The following is a 22,892-nucleotide window of genomic DNA, read 5'->3' on the forward strand; positions in this document are numbered from 1 at the left end:
TAAAAAAAATTGAAAAATTGCCTTGACAAGATTTAAACAATCTTTTTAAGAAAATTAAAAACTATTTTCTTTCTGCAATTGTATCAATTTTATTATATTTTCTCTAAATCTACTCAAATTCTAAAGCATTTCCCCAAAATAGGATTATTATGCTTGGATTTGAATTCTAGATTTAAAAGAACAGAAACACAAACCAATTTCTTTTTGTCTAAGTCCACACATATTCAAATTCAAGATCCCAACCCAATACTCTCAGTAAAAAAACTCATAAGTCTAGAAAATAATAAAAAACATATATACTTTTCTAAATAATTTTTAAAAACAAAATAAGATTTTTATAATTATTTTTAAAAATTAAAATTAAAATAATATTATTTTCATAAACAAAATGCAAATTTTAAAAAAAAAAAAAAAAATTACTTATTTTGTAAATCTTTGCAAAATTTAAAATGAATAATAAAAATCTTTCTCCTCAATTATATGCGCGCGGGAATTTTGTCTTTTTTCGATAGGCATCTAGAATTTTGTTTTATTGATGTCATCTTTAGTATTAACTTGTCTTGAACATTTTATAATAACCCTTACCCTCTTAACCTTCATGGTACAACCAGGCCCCAGTGCTCTGTTGGCGTTATGCTCCTTCTAGGGCAACTTTCTTCTCCTCCAAAACAAAATAGATGAGACTCGTTGCAATAGACTCGAAACTTCAAGCTATGCTTTTATGCGTAAAAAGGAAATAGGCAATGTAAGCAATGTATACAAAGAGGGATGTGGTGCCATTTCAAAAGAAATGTTACAGAAACAAATTACAGTAGATGAGGAATGAGCTTTCTTAATATTTCTTTAAATGCTCAAGTGCAGCCCATGCATCCCTACTCGGACGAATGGCGCTTGCGCTGCTTCGGAGCCTCATTGTTGTATTGGGCTTTGTACACGGCCTTGCCGCAGCTCTGATCTGGGTTTTGCAACTTCGACGAATATTACTCTTCCGTCCAAAAACTGAAAGAAAATGGTTTGCACTTGTTCAGTGTCGGATGATGCTCAAGGCCCATTCCAGACCTATCAATAACATGATTATAAAAGAGAAAATTCCTCCAAGTACCCTTCCCTGTTAAAATATTGAGGTTTAGGGTCTACAAACTTGAGATAACTTATGGACCATGCGACATTGGTAAAATTCCAAGAATCAAGTGGCCACCTAAAAGATGAAAACTGCATAAAGATGAATACGTTTAGTGATCTTAAACCATCTGACTTCACTCTACTTTGCCCAATGTTGGAGGGAGGCGTGCACAAGAGTCGCAGGAGGGTCCATTGATCAAATAATAAAATCACCAAACACTTTGATGGCTTTCAGTGTAGGTGTATGGAATCTTAAATAGATGAATGGAACACGAGAAGCAAATTGAAGCTTGCAGTTGGCTGTCTCACTTTTGTAAACAGAGACAAAGCATAAAAAAATGTAACAAACAGAGATAATACATCTCTTAACTATACTTGATGAAGTCCTAATCGTCTTGAACTAGGGCTAAGATACTAATAAAGAAAATTTGATCCCAGCACCCCTGTACCAGAGCTCTAATGGCATATTAAACCAAGAGTTTTACCTAAAAGCTCGAGCTGTACAAGTTGCAAGCAAAACCCTACCTTTCAGTGATAAGGCCCAGTATTTCAGCTGGTCATCAGATCATATCCCTCAGATCCCTCAACCCAAATGTCATGACAACTTTCACTTGAGAATTCTATTTATTGATAAAGTGAAATATATTGGAACTAGTGGAAAATAGTTTTTATTTTTTATTTTAATTTTTCAAAAAATTTCAAAAAAAAAATTAGCTAATTTTTATTTTCACAGCATTTGTATGAAATAAATAAACAATAAGTAATTTTGACACTATTCTCTTGTGGAAATAGTTTTATTTTTCATTTTAATTTTTTAAATAATTACAAAAATGCCACCTTGTTTTCCAATTTTTCAAATTTATATAGAAACGTTAGAAAATATTTTTTTATTATTTTTGAAATTCGGATCTTGGACTTTAATTTATGTGGACTATACAAAATTTCTTCAAAATCCAAATCCAAATTCAAGCCTCAAAGTCCAAGATCCCAATATTACCTTTGCTAATTTTTGGAAAATTGAAAAACAAGTTGTTTCTTTTTTGTAATTATTTTGAAATCTAAAAATAAATAAAAAACGAAAAATTGCATTACACATTTAAATAAAATCTTTGTTTTTCTACCTCTTCAATATGACTCCAAAAACTAAAAAATACATGCAATTTTTATAATTCTTTAAAATATTTAAAAAATGAAAAATAAAAAATATTTTCTACAACTAATCATGCCCATAATGATTCACCTACCTAATGGTTCACCTCTGTTGTGTTGACAGTATAGAATTGCTAAAATAAATGTAAAGACTACAAACAAAACATAAGCTTGTGTGTGTGCGCATGCGTGTATTCTTCTTTGATATATAAATATCCAGTGCATACCTTCCCATGCATTCCTTCGATGGCTTTCTTAGATTCCTCCTCAGTTTCATAACGAAGGAAAGCGAAGCCCCTTGGTCTATTTGCTATTTTGTCCATTACCAAATTAACTATAAGCAAACAACAGATCCTTTTTAGAAACCATGAAAGTTCAAGAATCAAAATATTACAAACATGAAATGCCAACATATATTCAACACAGCAAGTAACAAAACAAAGTGAGCAGCATATCAACATTCACTGCTCTCACCTTCTTGAAGTTGGCCAAAGTTTTGGAAAGCATTCCTCAAGCTCTCTTCAGTAGTACGAAATGAGAGCCCTACATGCAATGACACAAAATTAGAAAAATTGTTTGATGCCCAGACAAGGCAGATGAAAGGGAAGCTGACCGTCTTTTAGTTCATCCAATTTCCTCATCCAAAATGCATACTTGTTGACTCAAGTATTGAACAACACTAAAGACGGACTACAATACCATGTTCCCTCTTCTATCTTTCCAATCAAGACCTACCTACACCATACCCTTGTCTAGGTTAGCATGCATAATGGCATAGATTACATGATAAATGCTAGTTTACTCTAAATACCTGATTTTGCCAATGACTACTGATTTACTGGTCCTTACTCTTGAAATTTTTATTTTGCAAGATGATTTTAATTAAAACAAATAAAATATTGTAAACCAGGATTGTATCAATAATTTTTTTAATAAAATTAGAAAAAAAAAATGATAAATTGGGAGCATAAATTTTACTGCAACTGTACTTTCCGAGGATAAAACATAATGGAAGTTTCACTTTCAATAATAAATTCAGCTAGGCCCTATAAACTTTTGAACAGGCTTTAAAATAATTTAGCAAGGATAATTGCCCAAAATTAGGTATTAATGTACCACTTAGTAAAACACACTAAAACAATTGGACTTAGTCGGGCATGTGGCACAACTAAATGCCAACATCTTAGGATAAGTCATGAGACCAAGCTGTATACACACTGCCTTAGCCTCATATTGCTCTACCATGTATATTTGTATGTTATACACCACTTCATAAAAGGATGATCTATCCACCACTACCAAGCCTCCACATTGATATATTACTTTCATCGCATCTTCTATCATGGTGTCCCCCATGTCATACACCAAGTGAAAAATAAGTTCGTCAACTCAAAGCATATCATAGATAGGAGTAGCGAAAGATAAAATGTAATTGACACATCATTTAAAATGATTTCCTTCGCATGCATAACTTTCCCAACATCATCTTTTCCATAAGAGTATCACTTATCACCAATGACCATGGCTTGTAGAAGCCTCTTTATTAGCTTTCAACCTTTTAAGCATAATAATAACTAAGCCAGAAGTGGTATAAGTTACAGCAAGTAATATGAGTAGCACATACTCATTGAAAATTGCCAATCTCATCAAGAAATTTGTGATGAAAGTGCAGATAATTGAAGCATCCTCCACCACATCAGTGATCCATCTACATTCTAATTTTGTATAGTACTTCACTGTTTTCTGCTACACATATTCTTTGAAGCAAGATTAAAGAAGTGACACGGTAGCATTGACTGATCTTGCCACTTCATGGATCAGATCCCATTAGATCATGATTGGTTTGTCAAAATAATGTCTAAGATGCTATATCATAACAGGCCAAGAAAAACTGGGTAGACTCACAAGGCATGCAATTGTGCTTTTGACCTGCTTCCCTCAATTACTCACCCATCAATCATTAAAGGGAATGCATTATTGAAGTGCTATCTTAGGTAGACTGGTAGACATATTACAATTTTACGGCACCCTATTTTGGTGCAAGCAAATACCCTCTCGTTCCCCCACAAAATGGGGAGGCAACAAAATAGGCGAGCTCCCTGCAACATATAAATTTGCTGCTTGTAAGAAAAGTGCAAAAAGAAGCCTTTAATATGACACACTAAGGCCATCAAGCAAATGAAGAAGTACGCTGAAAAGCATTGAAGATCACTGGAACATAAACTTGAGCATGAGACAATGTCGAAATTTATCCCTTGCCTATGAAAGAATCAAATAATAAAGGTAGCAAGATTTCACACCCCAGATTTGTTCTTCAAGATGAAAACAAACTTGTGAGGTTGTCAAATATGTACTCTATTAGGTTCAGATTGCATTGCATCTTGCCAATGGGAATGAGAAGCTACTACGGTATAAGATGTAGGCTCAATATCTTGACTGACAGCAGCAGTAAAGGAGCAATGTTGTGAGTAATGATGATAAGAGACAAAATTGTTAAGGGGATATCACGTACTTTTTTGTGGACTTGATGAAAAAGGCAGCAAATGGTTGGGAGACATCACTTGGTTGCAAACATAATCACGTAAAGTCGTGGGAGGGTGACAAGGTCGTTGAGAACAGCGTAAAATTGGTTTGGGAGGAGGACTAGCAGGTGATGGCTGAGGAGAAACTGGATTCGGTGGTGAGGGTTGTCGGACAGGAGAAACGGGTTCCAGTGGTGAGGGTTGTTGGACTAATGGGGAAGGATCGGATACAAAAAAGAGGAATCACAAGGGCTGAATTTGAGGAAGTGGATGGAATGGACTCATAAGGAAAAATAGTTTCATGAAAAACAACACCACGACTAGTGATCATTTTATGGGTGGCAGGGTCATAGAGCTTGTAAGCTTTCTGACCAACTGGATAGCCAAGAAAAATACAACATTTGGCTCGAGGAGTGAATTTATGGGGAACTCGCACCTCCGTAGCATGTGCAAGATACCCAAAAACTCGAAGATGGGCATTAGAAGGAAGGTTGCCATAGAGTCGTTCAAAAGGAGTTTGGCGAGAAAGGAGTGGTGTGGGCAAACGATTAATTATATGAACAGCAGTAGAAACACATTGTACCCAAAAATGTAAAGGAAGGGCTTGAAAACAAAAAGCTCAAGCTGACTCCAGAACATGGCAGTACTTGCGCTCTACAACCTCATTTTGTTGAGGAATATAGTCACAAGAATGTTGATAAGTGGTCCCTTTTTGTTTAAAAAATTTCCGCATAGAAAAGAGTTATCCACCATTATCAACCCGAATGTTGGCTATAGAAACATGGAATTGTGTTTGGACAAATGAGAAAAAATTGACAAGTAAATGTTGTGTTTCACTTTTGTGATGCATAAAAAATACCCATGTGAATCTAGAATAATCATCCACAATAGTCAAAAAATATTTCGCGCCAAAAAGAGAGGCAATTTTATAGGGGGCCCAAATGTTACAATGAATTAATTCAAAAGGTCTAACAAACGAAATTGAACTAACAAAAAACAGAAGTCAACTTTGTTTTGCAAGTGCACAAACATCACAGGCATTATTAGACTAGAAAGGAAAATTTAACAAATGTTTTGCCATAAAATCTACTCTAGAGGAAGAAAAATGCCCCAATCGACGATGCCACAAAGCGGTGGAGGAAGTGACCTAAGAACTGGGTGGACGACAAGAAGTGGTTGCTGCCGATGGAGTTTGAGGTTTTGGTTTCTTTGATGCTAACACAACCAAGTAATAAAGTCTGTCACGTTGTTCACCCAAACCAATCATCATCCTCGTCATCAAGTCCTACAAAATACACTAATGAGGGAAAAAGGTTACTAAACAACTGAGATCTCTGGTAACTCGACTCACAGACATTAAATCCACCTTAAAAATGGCACACCAAGCACATTTTTTAAAGTAACAGCGAAATTCAAAGGTAAATTTCCAATTGATGTAATCAGGGCCTGTTCTCCACTTGGCTTAGCATTTGGTGGCAAAAGGGTATTCTTACTGCTATTGACAAGCAAAGTTGGAGATGAAGTAATGTGGTCTGTTGCACCACTGTCGATAATTAATTGATGGAGTCGCAACAATGTTTGTAACAAACCTAAGGAAGCATCAGCAGCTTTAGCTTTAGGATTGGCTGATTGTGTTGTCCTTTTTCCCTGCATGATAGATAAGATTTGCTGGATTTGCAAATCAGAGAACCCATTTGTCACCGATGGCACTTCCTACATTATTGGACCCTCCTTGACATTGTTGACTGAAGACTGATGACTATTGTTGCACTTGAAATGAGTGTTTCCTTGATTGGACCTGTTTAATGCATGTTTAAGGTGTTTTGGTGGGTACCCATTCAGCTTTCAACATGTTTCTCACATGATGGTCGCGATCACAATAAGAGCAATGCAAAAGTTTTCGATTATATGAGTTGGAACTAGAAGAAGAACCTTGTCCACGTCGAACAACCAGAGCCACCGATTCAGCCCTTTGAACAACCATGGTTGAGTTCTTCGTCGTCTCACGTGCAGCCCCAAGCTTCGCTGCTTCTCTTCTTATACAATGGAAGAGTAAGCCTTGGCAACATCAGGTAGTGGATTAATCAGTAGAATTTGCCCTTGAATTGCACTGTAGGACTCATTGAGTCCTATGAGAAATTGCATCAATTTGCATCTCTTATGACTTGCCCCACAAGAGCAAACGGTGTCATTATAGGATCTTAGTTCATCCCATAATTTTTTCAGTCTTGTGTAATAAGTCACAACAGTCATCTGATAATGAGCAAGACAAGCAATGTCCCTCTTAATCTAAAAAATACAAGGGGCATTGCTCTGAGAAAAACGATCACGAAGGTCTTCCCATACCTCCTAGGCGGTGGTCGAAAAAATGACGCCGTCTGCAAGATTCTGTGTGAGTGAATTGATAATCCAAGAGAGGATCATATGATTCATATCGTTGCATTTTTTGCACGAAGCATAGTCGTCTGGTTTGGCTGTGGTAAACGGCATTGTGGTGGTCTTGTCTATGAAACTTAACTTGGATTTGGCGTTCAAAGAAATCGTCATGGCTCTAAACCATGTCGAATAATTATCCCCATTGAGGGTCTTGGAAACAAGCACCATTCCCAGATGATTGGAATGGTGAAGAAAATATGGATTGACAGCATCAAGCTTGCCTTCATTCGAAGGTTGCTCGTTCATCATGATAATGGGAAACGGGGATAAAAGGAAGGCAAAAAGAAAGAGGACAAAGAGCTAGGGTATCCTTCCCTACTTTGATACCATGTAAAAGAAGGAAAAGAATATTTGCCTCTGAATGAATTTCTATTGAATTAGGAGACGTAACTTTATACAAGAGATTTCTTATAATCACGCTAATCTATTCTAGGTAGTCTAAGTATAAAAGGCAACTAAACAAATACACAACTAATACAATATATTTGTCAATGAATGGCTGGATATTTTTTCAATGAAAAGCTAGATATCATCGACCTTCTCAACAGCAGTAAGAACACCCTTAAGCTTTTAGGTAAAGGGGTAATCTAACATGGTATCAAAGCTGGTTACCAGGAGGTCCTAGGTTCTAGTCTCATCGCCCACATTTATTCTGTGGTATTTAAAAATTTATTATGAGTTTATCTTTCCAAGTTCTGTCGGGGCTGCACGTGTAGGGAAGTGTTAAAGCTTGATATACGTTGTTGGCCCACAACCTAACAGCTTAAGCTTTTAGGTAAAGTGGTAAACATCATATGATAGGTACATGCTGCAAATTATCCTGGCTACGCTCATTATTGACAGATTTGAGAATATTGCATCCGAAGCCAGCATTGTTATATTGTGATAACATAGCCTCCTTACATATAGCAGCCAATCCCGTTTTCCATAAAAGAACCAGACATATAGAGATGGATTGTCATTTTATTCGTGACAAAATACAAGATGGTTCAATTGTAACCAAACATGTTGCTTCAACAAACTAGCTTGCGGATGTCTTCACCAAGCCATTAGGAAAGGAAGGTTTCTCAACTATGATGCGCAAGTTGGGAGTTCTTGACATTCATTCTCCAACTTGAGGGGGAGTATTAAGAAGGCCAATGACCAAAATATATTGTATTAGTTGTATATTTGTTTACTTGCCTTTTATACTTAGACTACCTAGAATAGATTAGTGTGATTATAGGAAATCTCTTGTATAAAGCTACATCTCCTAATTCAATAGAAATTAATTCAAAGGCAAATATTATTTTCCTTCTTTTACATGGTATCAGAGCAGGGAACGATACCCTAGCTCTCTGCTCTCTTTCTTTTTGCCTTCCTTTTATCCCCATTTATCATTATCATAGTGAATGAAGGCAAGCTTGATGCTGCCAATCCATATTTTTTTCACCATTCCGATCATCCAAGAATGGTGCTCGTTTCCAAACCCCTCAATGGGGATAATTATTCGACATGGTGTAGAGCCATGACGATTTCTTTGAATGCTAAATCCAAGTTAGGTTTCATAGACAAGACCACCACAATGCCGTTTGCCTTAGCCAAACTAGACGACTATGCTTCGTGGAAAAAATGCAATGATATGATCCTCTCTTGGATTATCTATTCACTCACAAAGGATCTTGCAAACAGCATCATTTTTTCGACACCACCCAGGAGGTATGGAAAGACCTTCGGGATCATTTTTCTCAAAGCAATGCCCCTCGTATTTTTCAAATTGAGAGGGACATTGCTTGTCTTGCTTAAGATCAAATGACTGTTACGGCTTATTACACAAGGCTGAAAAAATTATGGGATGAACTAGGATCCTATAGTGACACTGTTTGATCTTGTGAAGCAGACCATAAGAGACGCAAATTGATGCAATTTCTCATGAGACTCAATGAGTCCTACAGTGCAATCCGAGGGCAAATTCTACTGATTAATCCACTACCTGATGTCATGGTTTTAAATCGCGGCTGCGGGTAGCGTAACGTAGCGGTAACGGGTGTAACGGGAAGCGGGAGTAGCAGATTTTACATAACGGGAAGCGAGTGTAACGGCCGTGAATTTTTTTGAAGCACGCACAACCTTGTGCATATTAGCGTACTTGCATGTTTTAAGCTTTTAGCCCTTCTTAAAAAGAGTTTTAGTGTATTTTGTATCATTTAGTTCGAGTAACTAAGTTATTTGGTAAGGACAACAAGTTTACATTTGTTTTAAATCACCATTGATAGAAAAATTACGTGTCTGTGTGTATTTATACTTCTCATTGTTCTTATCTGTGATAAATTCGTATGTGTGCTAAATTAATTAATATAACAAAATACATTATACCCTCCATTAATCTATTAGACAGATAAGACGTACAAATAATACAAATATAAAATAGCTAGAAAAGAAAGATGGTTGAAGTTGAAAAATATAGAATATAAATATCACATTGCTAATTTATCAAAATAAAATATTTTCCTAACTTGTATTTTCAAATTGTTAATTAATGCATCTATTGTGAGTATTTAAAGAAATAGTAAATATTGTATCATTGTCATCCTCATTATAATCTTTTCCCCCTCTCGCCACATGGTACATTGAGAATGATTTATGAAAGAGAGGGAAAAAGTGAGAAGAAAAAGTAAAAATAAATAAATAACTAAATTTTTTAGTGTAACAGTTTTGTAGCGGTTATGTAATGGCCGTAGCAGCCTTTACGTAACGGTTGCAGTCTATAATGGGCGTTACGGCCATGATTTTTCTTTTCACTGATTTCGCGGTGTAATGGTATCGGTAACCTAAAAAACCATTACGTAACGGCGTTACATAACAGTCGCGGCCTTTTTTTAAAACCATGCCTGATGTTGCCAAGGCTTACTCTTCCATTGTACAAGAAGAGGAGCATCAAAGCCTGGAGACTGCACGTGAGACGAAGGAGAACTCAGCCATGGTGGGCTGAACTGGTGGCTCTGGCTGTTCGACGTGGATAATGTTCTTCTTCTCATTCCAACTCATATAATTGAAAACCTTTGCATTGCTCTTATTATGACCATAACCATCATGCGCGAGAAACATGGTGGAAGCTGAATGGGTACCCACCAGAACACCCTAAACATGCATCAAACAAGTCCAATCAAGGAAGCACTCATTTCAAGCACAACAATAGTTATCAGTCTTCAGTCAACAATGTCAAGGAGGGTCCAATAATGCAGGAAGTGTTGTCGATGACAAATGGGTTCTCTGATTTGCAAATCTAGCAAATCTTATCCATCATGCAAGGAAAAGGGACAACACAATCCACCAATCCTAAAGCTAATGCTGCTTATGCTTCCTCAGGTTTGTTACAAACATTGTTGCGACTCCATCAATTAATTATCGACAATGGTGCAACAGACCACATTACTTCATCTCCAACTTTGCTTGTCAACAGCAGTAAGAACACCCTTTTGCCATCAGTTGCTATGCCAAGCAGAGAACAGGCTCCGATTACATCCATTAGGAATTTACCTTTGAATTTCACTATTACTTTAAAAAATGTGGTTGGTGTGCCATCGTTTAAGGTTGATTTAATGTCCGTGAGTTGAGTTACCAAAGATCTCAATTGTTCAGTAACTTTCTTCCCTCATTGGTGTATTTTGCAAGACTTGATGACAAGAACGACGATTGGTTTGGGTGAACAACGTGACAAACTTTATTACTTGGTTTCATTAGCATCAGAGAAACCAAAACCTCAAACTTCATCCGCTGCAACCACTTCTTGCCGTGCACCCAGTTCTCAAGTCACCTCATCCACCACTTTGCGGCATCGCCAATTAGGGCATTTGTCTTCTTTTAGATTAGATTTTATGGCAAAACATTTGTTAAATTTCCCTTTCCAGTCTAATAATGTTTGTGATGTTTGTGCACTAGCAAAACAAAGTCAACTTCCATTTTCTATTAGTTCAATCTCGTCTGTTAGACCTTTTGAATTAATTCATTGTGACATTTAGGGCCCCTATAAAATTGCCTCTCTTTCTGGTGCGAAATATTTTTTGACTATTTTGGATGATTATTCTAGATTCACATGGGTATTTTTTATGCATCACAAAAGTGAAACACAACATCTAGTTGTCAAATTTTTCTCATTTGTCCAAACACAATTCCATGTTTCTATAGCCAACATTCGAGTTGATAATGGTGGAAAATTCCTTTCTATGCGAGAATTTTTTTTAAAAAAAGTGACCACTAATCAACATTCTTGTATCTATACTCCTCAACAAAATGGGGGGTTGTAGGCCGCAAGCACCGCCATGTTCTTGAGTCAGCTCAAGCTTTTTGTTTTCAAGCCCACCTTCCTTTACATTTTTGGGTAGAATGTGTTTCTACTGTTGTTCATATAATTAATCGTTTGCCCACACCACTCCTTTCTCGCCAAACTACTTTCGAACGACTTTATGGCAAGCTTCCTTCTTATTCCCATCTTCGAGTTTTTAGGTATCTTGCACAAGCTACTGATGAGCACATTCCCATAAATTCACTCCTTGAGCCAAACGATGTATTTTTCTTGGCTATCCAATTGGTCAGAAAGCTTACAAGCTCTATGACCTTGCCACCCATCAAATGTTCACTAACCGTGATGTTTTTTTTTCGTGAAACTATTTTTCCTTATGAGTCCATTCCATCCACTTCCTCAAATTCAGCCCCTGTGATTCCTCTTTTTGTATCCGGTCCTTCCCCACTAATCCAACAACCCTCACCACCAAAACCAGTTTCTCCCGTCCAACAACCCTCACCACCGAATCCAGTTTCTCCTCAACCATCACCTACTAGTCCTCCTCCCAAACTAATTTTACGCCATTCTCAACGACCTCGTCACCTTCCCACGGCTTAACGTGATTATTTCTGCAACCCAGTGATGTCTCCCAACCATTTGCCGCCTTTGTCATCAAGTCCACAAAAAGGTACGCTATATGCCCTGAGCAATTTTGTCTCTTATCATTGTTACTCACCATAGCATTAATCCTTCACTGTGCTGTCAGTCAAGATATTGAGCCTACATCTTATCCCGAAGCAGCTTCTCATTCCAATTGACAAGAAGCAATGCAATTTGAATTGGTTGCTTAAGAAGCCAACCACACTTGGTCCTCACTTCTCTTCCTCCTGGTAAGATGCCTACTGGTTGTCATTGGGTTTATAAAATCAAACGGCACTCAGATGGCACTATTGAGCGTTTCAAAGCTCGTTTGGTTGCGAAAGATTACACACAAGTGGAACGTATAGATTACCATGACACTTTTTCTTCCACTGCTAAAATGATTATTGTTCGTTGTTTATTGGCTTTAGCAGTTGCCTAGAATTGGTCTCTTCACCAACTTAATGTCAACAATGTTTTTCTTCATGGTGATCTCCATAAAGAAATTTATATGTCTCCACATCTGGGTCTTTGGCGATAAGGGCATCTAGTGTGTCGCCTTCACGAGTTGTTATATGGCTTAAAGCAAGCTTCCTAACAATGGTTTGCCAAGTTCTCTACAGCTATCCAAGCTGCTGGACTTGTTCAATCCAAAGTAGATTACTCGTTATTCACATGTCGAAAAGGCAAATATTTTACAGATTTGTTGATATTTGTTGATGACATTCTTATTATGGGCAATGATGTCAATGTCATATTAGCTCTCAAGCAATTTCTGCATAGTCATTTTTGGATTAAAGATTTGGGTGATTTGAAGTATTTTCTGGGCATCGAAGTTTCTCGGTCAAAGAAAGGTATTTCCATCTCGCAAGGAAAATATACTTTGGAAATTTTAAAAGATGGTGGATTTTTGGGTGCTAAACTTGTGAACTTTCCAATGGAGCAAAACATAAAGCTCTTGGATTCAAGTGAATTGCTTAAAGATCCATCTCAGTATAGGCAACTTGTTGGACGCCTAATTTATTTGACTATTACCCGGTCGGATATCACCTATTCGGTCCATGTGTTAAGCAGATTCATGCATGCACCACGCAAACCACACATGGAAACGACCTTGCGTGTGTTGCGTTATTTGAAAAGCAGTCCAGAACAAGGTTTGCTTTTCCCTTCTCGGAATGATTTATCTTTGCGAGCTTTTTCTGATTCGGATTGGGCTAGTTGTCTAATATCTCATAGATCCACTACGGTTTATTGTGTTTTTTCTAAGATCTTCTCTTATTTCTTGGTGGACAAAGAGGCATAAAATTGTATTTCTCCCCTCAGCAAAAGCCGAATATAGAGCCATGACAGGTGCATGCTGTGAATTATCCTGGCTACGCTCATTATTGAAAAATTTGAGAATATTGCATTCGAAGCCAGCATTGTTATATTGTGATAACACAACCCCAATCCCGTTTTCCATGAAAGAACTAGACATATAGAGATGGATTGTCATTTTATTCGTGACAAAATACAAGATGGTTCAACTGTAACTAAACATGTTGCTTCAACAAACTAGCTTGCGGATGTGTTCACTAAGCCAATGGAAAGGAAGTTTTCTCAAATATGATGCGCAAGTTGGGAATTCTTGACATTCATTCTCCAACTTAAGGGGGAGTGTTGAGAAGGTCAATGATATCTGGCCTTTCATTGACAAAATATTTGGCGACTCATGGACAAATATATTGTATTAGTTGTATATCTGTTTAGTTGCCTTTTATACTTAGACTACCTAGAATAGATTAGCATGATTATAGGAAATCTATTGTATAAGGCTACATCTCCTAATTCAATAGAAATTCAAAGGCAAATATTATTTTCCTTCTTTTACATAGGATTATCAAACACATGCTCGAGTATTGCAAGTTTGGAGGTTTCGGCATATGCTTTGGTTTGCTAATGCAATGCAAGAGCAACTCCTGGTATGGACAAGGATAGGCATCAACAACTAGTGTAAACCCACGGCAATAGCCTAATTGCATAATCAAGCACTCAATGGGGTGATAAAGTTCGAAAATATTGACAACAAAATTCTTAGTACTCTTGTGAAGAATATTTCACACGCCTATAACAAATGTTTGTATGGAAATATATACAAGTATACAAAATTTATTCTAGGAATGAAAGTTAAAAAATAAGCCTAACTGTTACAAAGCTTCTCCTTATTTGCCTAACTGTTACAAAGCTTTAACTCATGATTTGTGGCTGTTACAACCAGATTTACAGCCTAATAATCAGGTTGTATGATCTTGTGCTTGATTTGAGGAGTCCTCTTTTTTACGCCCCCGCAAGATGGAGCTGCCATCAGCTAAGCCAATCTTGGTTTTTAGAGAATCTGTGCATTATCGTGACAAGGGCTTTGTCAGTAAACCTGCTAGCTGATCTTGAGTGTTGACGTGATGAACATTGAGAATGCCACGTTGAGCCATATCACAAACAAGATGTAGATCAATGTGAATATGCTTCATCCGAGAATGTTGCACTATATTAAAACTGAGGTGAGTTGTACCCAAATTGTCACATAACAATTTTGGTGAAGCTTTCACTGGTAAACCGAGTTCTTTGAATAGTGATAGCAGCCACATAGTTTCTGAAGCTGCATTTGCAAGGGATCTATATTCAGCTTCGGTCGACGATCTTACTACAACTCTTTATTTTTTTGAACTCCAAGATATGGGGTTTGATCGAAGAAAGCTTATGTATGCAGAGGTGGATGTATGATCATCAAGATTGCCTGCCCAATCAGCATCAGAATATGTTGTGAGATCAAAACTAGAACTTTTTTTTATGTGAATGCCGTGAAAGATTGTTTCCTTCAAGTAGCGGAGGAGTCTCTTTGCAGCTGCCCAATGAGTTATTGTGGGTTTGTGCATAAACTGAGAGTTTATTTACTGAAAAAAAAAAAAAAATATCCGGACAGGTGAGAGACAAATATTGGAGACTTCCAATAACACTTCGAAACTCGGTACTATCAAAAGATGTTGTCCCATCAACCAACTTTAGAGCTGTGCTTGTGGACAGTGGAGTAGAAACTTCTTTAGCACCTGTCATGTTGGTTTTAGATAGGAGGTCCCGAATAAATTTGTGTTGTGAGGGAAGAGACCGGATTTAGTAGAAATGACTTCCATTCCCAAGAAAAAATGAAGTTGGCCCATGTCCTTTAAAGAGAATCGAACTCCAAGTTGTTCAATGACATAAGACACAAAATTCATGTCACTGCTAGTGATAACTAGATCATCAACATATACCAAGAAATAGCCCAAAACAGAATTATGGTTATATATGAACAAAGAGGAGTCCGCTTTCAAATTTTGAAACCCAAGATTCCCGATTGCCATTTTTAGTGCCGAGTACCAGGCTCGAGGAGCCTGTTTGAGGCCATGGATGGCCTTATTTAACCTGCAAACATGATTAGGTTTCGATGCATCTTTGAATCCCTAGGGTTGGACCATATATACTGTTTCAATCACCTATCCATGCAAAAATGCATTGTTGACATGAAGTTGTCTCAAAGGCCATCCCTGCATCACAGCAATTGTCAAAACAATTCTAATAGTAGCAGGCTTCACAACCGGGCTAAAAGTTTCCTTGTAGTCCAACCTAGGACGTTGATTATAACCTTTAGCGACAAGCCTCATTTTAAAATGATCAATAGACTCATTAGCTTTGCGTTTTACACGAAATACCCATTTGGAACCCACTGGTTTACAGTTATTTGGTGGAGAACCAGTTCCCATGTACCATGGCGCATGAGTGCAGTGAGTTCTTCTAACATTGCTATTCTCCAATGTGTTTCACGGAGCACTTGGGCCACACAACTTGGTTCAATGGTATTTGGAATGGGATGTTTGGTTGTTGAATTCAGTTGTTTGGGTTTATGGACGTTGTTCATCGACCGAGGTGTCATAGAGTGGGTTCGGGTAATTTGTTGTGCAGATATGCGACAGGGAACAAATATGGGATCTATGTGCAAAGTAGTGTCGTATGTGATAGGAAGCACATGTGAATGTGATGAGGATGCCTCACTATCATGTGATGAAGAGAAACTAGGACACAAAGGAATAGAGTCTAAATTTCAGGATTTAGAAGAAGAGAAAACAGAGGCGTTACCTGGAGGTGATGCAGAAGTGTTATCCCCTACCATAGTCACTGATGGAGGTTGCGGTGGAAACAGCATGTTGATGAGTGGAGCAGCTGCCGAGGACGACAAAGACTCTAAGTTGTCATGAGGACCATTCTGGTTTTCATCGAAGAGAGCATGCCAAAAGTAATAGAATCTTTTGGTTTTTGGATCAATGCATTTGTATGCATTTTGGTTCAAAGAATAGCCCGCTAACAGACAGGGAATGACTTTGGGCTGAAGTTTGTTGGTATTGTAAGGCCGAGTGAGTGGAAAACATAGACAACCAAATTTTTTAACTTAAGATAATTTGGTGTCTATTTAAATAATGCTTCAAATGGTGATTTGTTGTTTAGAAGTGGTGTTGGTTGAAGATTTATAAGGTATGCAGCAGTGGAAAAAGCATGGGGCCAACATTTCAAGGATAGTGAAGCATCATGTAATAATGTGAGGCCTGTTTTCACTAAGTGACGGTGATGACGCTCAGAAACACCATTTTGTTGTGGTGTATGAGGGAGGGTGGTATAATGGCTTATTCCATGGATAGAAAAATATTTTTTTAAAGACACAAATTCACCGCCATTATCCGAATAAATACTTTTGATTTTTTATTGAAATCTGGTTTCAACGAGATGTTTAAATTGATGAAATACTGTGCTAACACCAGATTTTGTTTCCAAAGGATAGAACCAAATATATTTTGTGAAATGATCAACCAAAATCAAATAATAGTGTGATCCGTCAATTCCAATAGAATATGAGGGGCCCCAAGCATCAGTATAAATTAAGTCAAGTGGTGCATGACTTTGAAGACTAGTGGGCCGAAATGGTTGTTTGTGTGCTTTATTAACAGAACAAGAAGTACAAAGTTAAGAAATTTTTGCTTTTATCATTGAAAGAGAAAAAGAGTTGACAAGGTGATGAACAATTTTATTAGACGAGTGTCCAAGACATTTGTGCCACCCATCAATAGACGTCCGTTCATGCACGTTTGCAACCATTTTTGGAGAAGAATTCACCATTGACTCCGGTAGGGTGTAAACACCATTTTCACATGCACTTTTGAGTAGAACTGCCCCCGTGGTCTGGTCCTTAACAAGAAAAAAAGAAGGATGAAATTCAACAAAAACATGGTTTTGAGTTGTAAAATGATGGACGAAAATAAGATTTTTTGTATATTAGGAACACAAAGAGTATCATTTAAATGAAAAATGTGTGTAGGTGAGTGAAGAACCAATGAACCAATGTGTGAGACATGGAAACCTGAACCATCACCGATTACAACCTCGTCAATGTCATCATATTCAGAATGAACTGATAAATGAGCCAAATCACCAGTGATATTGTGGGATGTTGCCGAATCAATAAGCCATTTTGTGTCTTGGGCTGGTAATGTTGAGGTATAGTTTGCCGTTGCTTCAGAGAACTGCACACGGGAACAGTATTTGGCAATATGACCCAATTGATCACAAATTTGGCATTTTGGTGTGTAATGGCGTTGTCCAATGGGCTTGTATTTTCGATTGTGTCGTGGGCCACCATTGTTTCAATATTGGGCTGATGAAGAGTTTTGTTGTTGAGACCCATTGTTATGGCCAAACCCGTTTTGCTTTGAGAAGCCCTTAGAGTTTTGACCTCCAGAAGAAGAGTTGAAACAAGGTCGTCGATTAGAGTAGTTGGCAGAGGCGACCAACTGCTTAGATGTGGTTTCCAGACGTTGCGGGTAGGTATCATGACCGACGAGAAGGTCATGTAATTCCTCAAATGTGAGTGGGTGTTCCCGTGCGCAAATAGGGGCTGCAATTTTGCGGAAGTCAGTTCCCAATTTATTTAGGATGTAGAGCGTGAGATCATCTTCAGAGATAGGATGATCAATGAAGGAAATTTCATCTGCAAGAGATTTGCCGGTGTGCACGTATTCTTGAATTGTCTGATTTCCCTTCTTTATCAAGGTGAGTTCCTCTTTAAGTTGATTGGACGAGTGTGGGATTTGCTCGCATACATGGTGTGTAATTTTTGCCATGCTTCTTGGGAGGTTTTGGCAATGGAAATGAATGGTATTATGGTGGTGGTCGTTGAAGCCAAAATGGCACTAAGAATAAGCTAATATTGTCTTATCCGGTGGGTTCTTTGAAGGATGGAAGTGGAGACATCAGCGGATTAGGGACATGGTTTATCACTAGTAACATACTCAAGTAGATTATACCCAATGAGAAGGGCTTCAAATTGGGCACGCCACTGAGGGAAGGTTGAAGGTGTGAGTTTTTCATTTATTTGGGTTGTGATATTGAGAGCAATAAGAGGGATCTTTGTTGGAGAGGGTGGAGTTGCGCTCAAGTTCTCGTGGGAGGAAGGCTCTCCTAATACTATGATACAGTTTGAAAATATTGACAACAAAATTCTTATTACTCTTGTGAAGAATATTTCATACACCTATTATAAATGTTTTGTATGGAAATATATACAAGTATACAAAATTCATTTTAGGAATGAAAGGCTTTAACTCCTGATTTGCTTAACTATTACAAAGCTTTAACTCGTGATTTGCCTAACTGTTACAAAGATTTAACTCATGATTTGTGGCTGTTACAACCAGATTTACAGCCTAATAATCAGGTTGTATGATCTTGTGCTTGATTTGAGGAGTCCTTCTTTATATGGGTGGTTTATTATTATTATTTTTTTTCTTGTTTTTCCTTTTTGTCTTCTTCTTATTCTTTTGAGGATTTCTTATCCTCCCCTGTGTTGTAATTTATCTCCTCTTTCTTAAATATTTTTATTTTGCTATCAAAAGAATAAATAAATAATAGAATCACTACACAGCTCAGCAAAATAATATTGTTCCTACAAACAAAAACAAAACAAAACAAAACAAAATTGGTAGAAACTAAATCTTCGATTCTGGCCTTGACAGAATTCTGAAATTTATGTAATGTAGAGAGGGAGAGTGCTAACCACTGACGTAGAGCTTTTTTGAGGCACCAGAAGTTCTCTTGGGCGAAGACGGGAGGCAAGCCAGAAAAAAGCAGCCACGGCGTCGTCGGCAACCATTTTCACATAAAGACAGGGAAAGGAATCGCCTGCTACTACAGTAATAATTACCTGACGAAGGAGAAGAGGGTGAGGATGCGGAGGAGCTACAGCGTCGGAGAACAACTGGTGTGGCGGCCCGTCCAGTGTCCCTGAATAATGAGGAAGTAGAAGCAACTGTCAGAGCCGTAGCAGCCGCCATTTGAGGACTATCTCCGCGGCTTTCGCTGGCCAATTTTTGTGCAGTCATCCCTACCCCTCACATTATTTCTAAAATTGCTTTCTTTTTCTTACCTTCCAAGGTAAAAGGAAAACCAAAATGAAATGTCAATAATTAAAAGTACATTAATGCTCTTCCAAATTACCCATAACTCCTTTACTATTTATTTAACTCCTTTGTTTCTCTGAACTTAGGATTGTGGAGCATAGACGCAGTGTTTGCTTCTAGATGGTGTGCTAAAAAAATAAAAAATAAGGGACTAAAGTTTGACAATCTAAACAAGGTTAAAAAAAAGAAACACTTAAATCTTATTGTTTGATCAAATTTCGCTTTATTTTTGGGGGTTGTGGGGGCGGCTTCTGTAGGCATGGGAATAGTCATTGTACCCCGAAGATGCCGCCATAATTGGATGAGTCGGGAGACCCAGGACACCTAATGTAATCTAAAAAAAAAAACTTAAATCGTCAAAGAGAAGGAAAGTGGAAATTTGCTTGGGTGAGAGTAGGCACTTGTGGGCACCTCAAACGCCTAAACTAGCACCAAGGGCAACCTCATGATAGCTTTGTTTTTTCTTTTGATTTTGACTCCATCTCTTCTTTATATTCGTTTTGGACCTCATCATGCCTTCCAATTGTCTAACATCTTCTTTTAAAGGAATGTAAAGTACTTGAAGTATTCATTCTTGAACTTTGCGAGACTTTTTTTTATTTATATGATTGGATGTTTCATTTACAATTGGGATTCCCTTCACTTTTCTAATAACATGTGTGCTTTCTAACATTGAAGTTTATTTTAATTAATTTTGCATGATTATGAACATGCTTCATGTTTTTATTTTAAAATGTGTTATTTACATCATTTTACATTATTAGGGATATATTTAGGATGCCCTTATTCCACCATGGTATTTTATTTCTTTCAATCTATTTGAGTAATTTAGGGGTTTTTCGTTATTATTATGTTGGCATGAGGTGTCTCATTTCATTTATGGCTGATTGACCATGATTGGGGCTAGAATATTTGATGTATATTCTTACTTCTATCTTTGGCACATAGATATTTTATTTTTAGGAGAAGATTGTGCATGTTAGACCAAGTAGTTAAGGGTCTTTCATTCCTACTATGTTTTGATGACCACAACCCATTAGCAGTTCTTCAAGGATACTAACCTTTCTCTCTAAGTCATGTTCAACTATACAGAACGGAACCAAAATCAACAAGTCTCAAATCAGTCAAAGAAACTAGTGTCATGACCAAAAGCACAACCTCTTAAAGCATTCGTGGACGCTACACAAAGTGATCTAAAGGATGAGTGAGAAAATGAGAGAGAGACTATTTTGTAAATCCCTTGTATATAGAGTAAACTCAAAACTAAAAGCAAGAAATGGGCTATCACACACACACAACAAAAAAAACAAGTGAAGTTATTTAAAAGTGTGTAAAGAAACCCCCAAATGGAAAAAGACCTTCTTAGAACTTAAAAGAAAATTTCTAAAGAAGAAGGGACTCGTTGACGAACACAGGGCTTCGTCGATGAGTGTAAAACATACCTTCGTCGACGAACACAGGGTTCTCGTCGACAAAAAGAAACCGAGACCCATTTGAATTCAAAAGCATGACTCGTCAACGAACACAAGGCGTCGTTGACGAATGCTATGAAGAACTCGTCGACGAACACAGGGTTCTCGTCGACGAAAAGAAACCGAAAGGTACCTGAATTTAGAACCAGTAATTCGTCGACGAATATAGGGCTTCGTTGACGAATTAACTGAAGAGCTCGTCGACGAATTTCTGATTTCGTAGATGAACGTCGGGCAACAGCGTTCATTAAATGCTACAGAACGGCTAGTTTGACCCTTGTTTTACATTAATAAATGCCCAACGGCTCTCCAGCATTCCCCTTGCCCATTTGGTGTTTAAATAGGAGTTATTACATTTATTCCTCACCAAGAAAGTTAATATTGTATCAAGATCATTTATTGGTGCTTTCATTTCTAGGGTTTGCTCATACACTCACTTGCCCTCTTCGTGCTGCTCTTAGTTTTGCTTCTACTCTATTGACAAGAGGACATTGAGTAAGGATTTTTGTTGTAATACTCAGCCCAAAGGGAGCATTCAAACTCATATTTATTTCTCATCTACTTCTTGTAAAGAAAGGCTCTTTGTGAGCCATTGTAGGGTGTCTCTAAGTGAGCCCCTTGTTGAAGCTCTTTTTAAGCAACCGTGTGTATTGGCTTCTCCGCCCGAAGGAGGATCATAGTGGATTTTGGAAATCCTTGAGTTGGTCTCAAGGCGTGGACGTAGGTGGGGTGCCGAACCACGTAAATATCTTTGTGTTAAGTTTCTCTTATCTCATATCTCTTTCATACTATTGTTGTGATTTCCTGCATCTTTACACTGTGATTTTATGCACTTGTTCTTGGTAAGATTTATGTGTTTGTAGAAAGTTTTCACATCTGCGAAAAACATGTATTCACCCCCCTATAGACGCTCAACCGAGCCAACAAGTGGTATCAGAGCCCAGTCGCTGAAATTTAGAGTAACACCCAGGCAAAAAGATCAACATGGCAGATATGTTTGCCCAAGGTCAATCCGTGGACCGTCCCCCCAAATTTTGTGGAACTAACTACCCAGCAATGAAAGATCGAATGTCGATCTTCATCTAGGCCTATGACTACCATATGTGGAATGTCATCACTGAAGGAGACTACACCTTCAAAAACGAAGACGGCAATGACATACCCATTGGAAAACTTCCCGAGGCAGATGCAAGGCTGGCACAGCTCAACTTTAAGACCAAGAACTTCCTATATTGCGCCATAACCGATGAAGAGTACAACCGAATATGCGGTTGTAACACGGCCAAGGAAATGTGGGAAAAGCTTCAGGTAACATATGAAGGCACTACCCAGGTAAAAAGATCAAAAATTTATATACTAGTAAAAGAATATGAAATACTCAAAATGGAAGAAGGTGAGACAATTACAGCTATGTTCACTCGGTTCACACACATCACTAATGGACTAAAAGCTCTCGGTAAAGAGTACTCTATGGAAGATAATGTGCAGAAAGTCCTTCGTTCACTATCGACATCTTGGCACGCCAAGTCCATAGCAATTGAGGAAGCAAAGGACCTCTCAAAGGTCACACTTGACGAACTTATTGGGTCTTTCATGACCTATGAGATCAAGAAGAAAAATGCTACTGCTGAAGCTGAAGTACCCAAGAAGGCTACCGGAATTGCTCTGAAAGCCGAGAAGCAAAAAGAGCTCATAGAAGAGGAGGAGAATGATGATGATGATGATGAAGTTGCCCTCCTTACAAGAAGATTCAGAAATTTTCTGATGAACA

The 22,892-nt window shown here is 37.8% G+C and overlaps 1 protein-coding gene across 2 annotated transcripts; it reads right to left on the minus strand.

Annotated features, from left to right (window-relative positions):
• Window positions 1-693: 693 nt before the first annotated feature.
• On the minus strand, window positions 694-19,706 carry LOC131146471 (organelle RRM domain-containing protein 6, chloroplastic-like). 2 transcript variants are annotated; one of them, XM_058096101.1, is made up of 4 exons: window positions 19,247-19,706; window positions 2,746-2,814; window positions 2,499-2,605; window positions 694-999 (listed from the first exon to the last, which is right to left on the minus strand). In XM_058096101.1, the coding sequence occupies exons 1-4, from the start codon at window positions 19,569-19,571 to the stop codon at window positions 910-912; spliced, it is 591 nt and encodes a 196-aa protein (XP_057952084.1). In that variant the 5' UTR covers window positions 19,572-19,706; the 3' UTR covers window positions 694-909. The 2 variants fall into 2 exon arrangements, with proteins under 2 accessions (XP_057952084.1, XP_057952086.1); XM_058096103.1 differs by having other exon boundaries at window positions 19,394-19,620.
• Between the last annotated feature and the right edge of the window lie 3,186 nt (window positions 19,707-22,892).

Source organism: Malania oleifera, chromosome 13, assembly GCF_029873635.1.
Source record: "Malania oleifera isolate guangnan ecotype guangnan chromosome 13, ASM2987363v1, whole genome shotgun sequence".
NCBI classification, from domain to species: Eukaryota; Viridiplantae; Streptophyta; class Magnoliopsida; order Santalales; family Ximeniaceae; genus Malania; species Malania oleifera.

Excerpts from the sequence above, each read along its gene's own strand:
- LOC131146471 (XM_058096101.1), bottom strand. The coding sequence starts at position 19,571 with ATGACTGCACAAAAATTGGCCAGCGAAAGCCGCGGAGATAGTCCTCAA. Across the intron at positions 2,815-19,246 it reads AAAAAAGCTCTACGTCAGTG|GGCTCTCATTTCGTACTACT; the intron begins GTTAGCACTCTC and ends CATTGCATGTAG. Across the intron at positions 1,000-2,498 it reads TCGAAGGAATGCATGGGAAG|TTTTTGGACGGAAGAGTAAT; the intron begins GTATGCACTGGA and ends ATTTTCTTTCAG.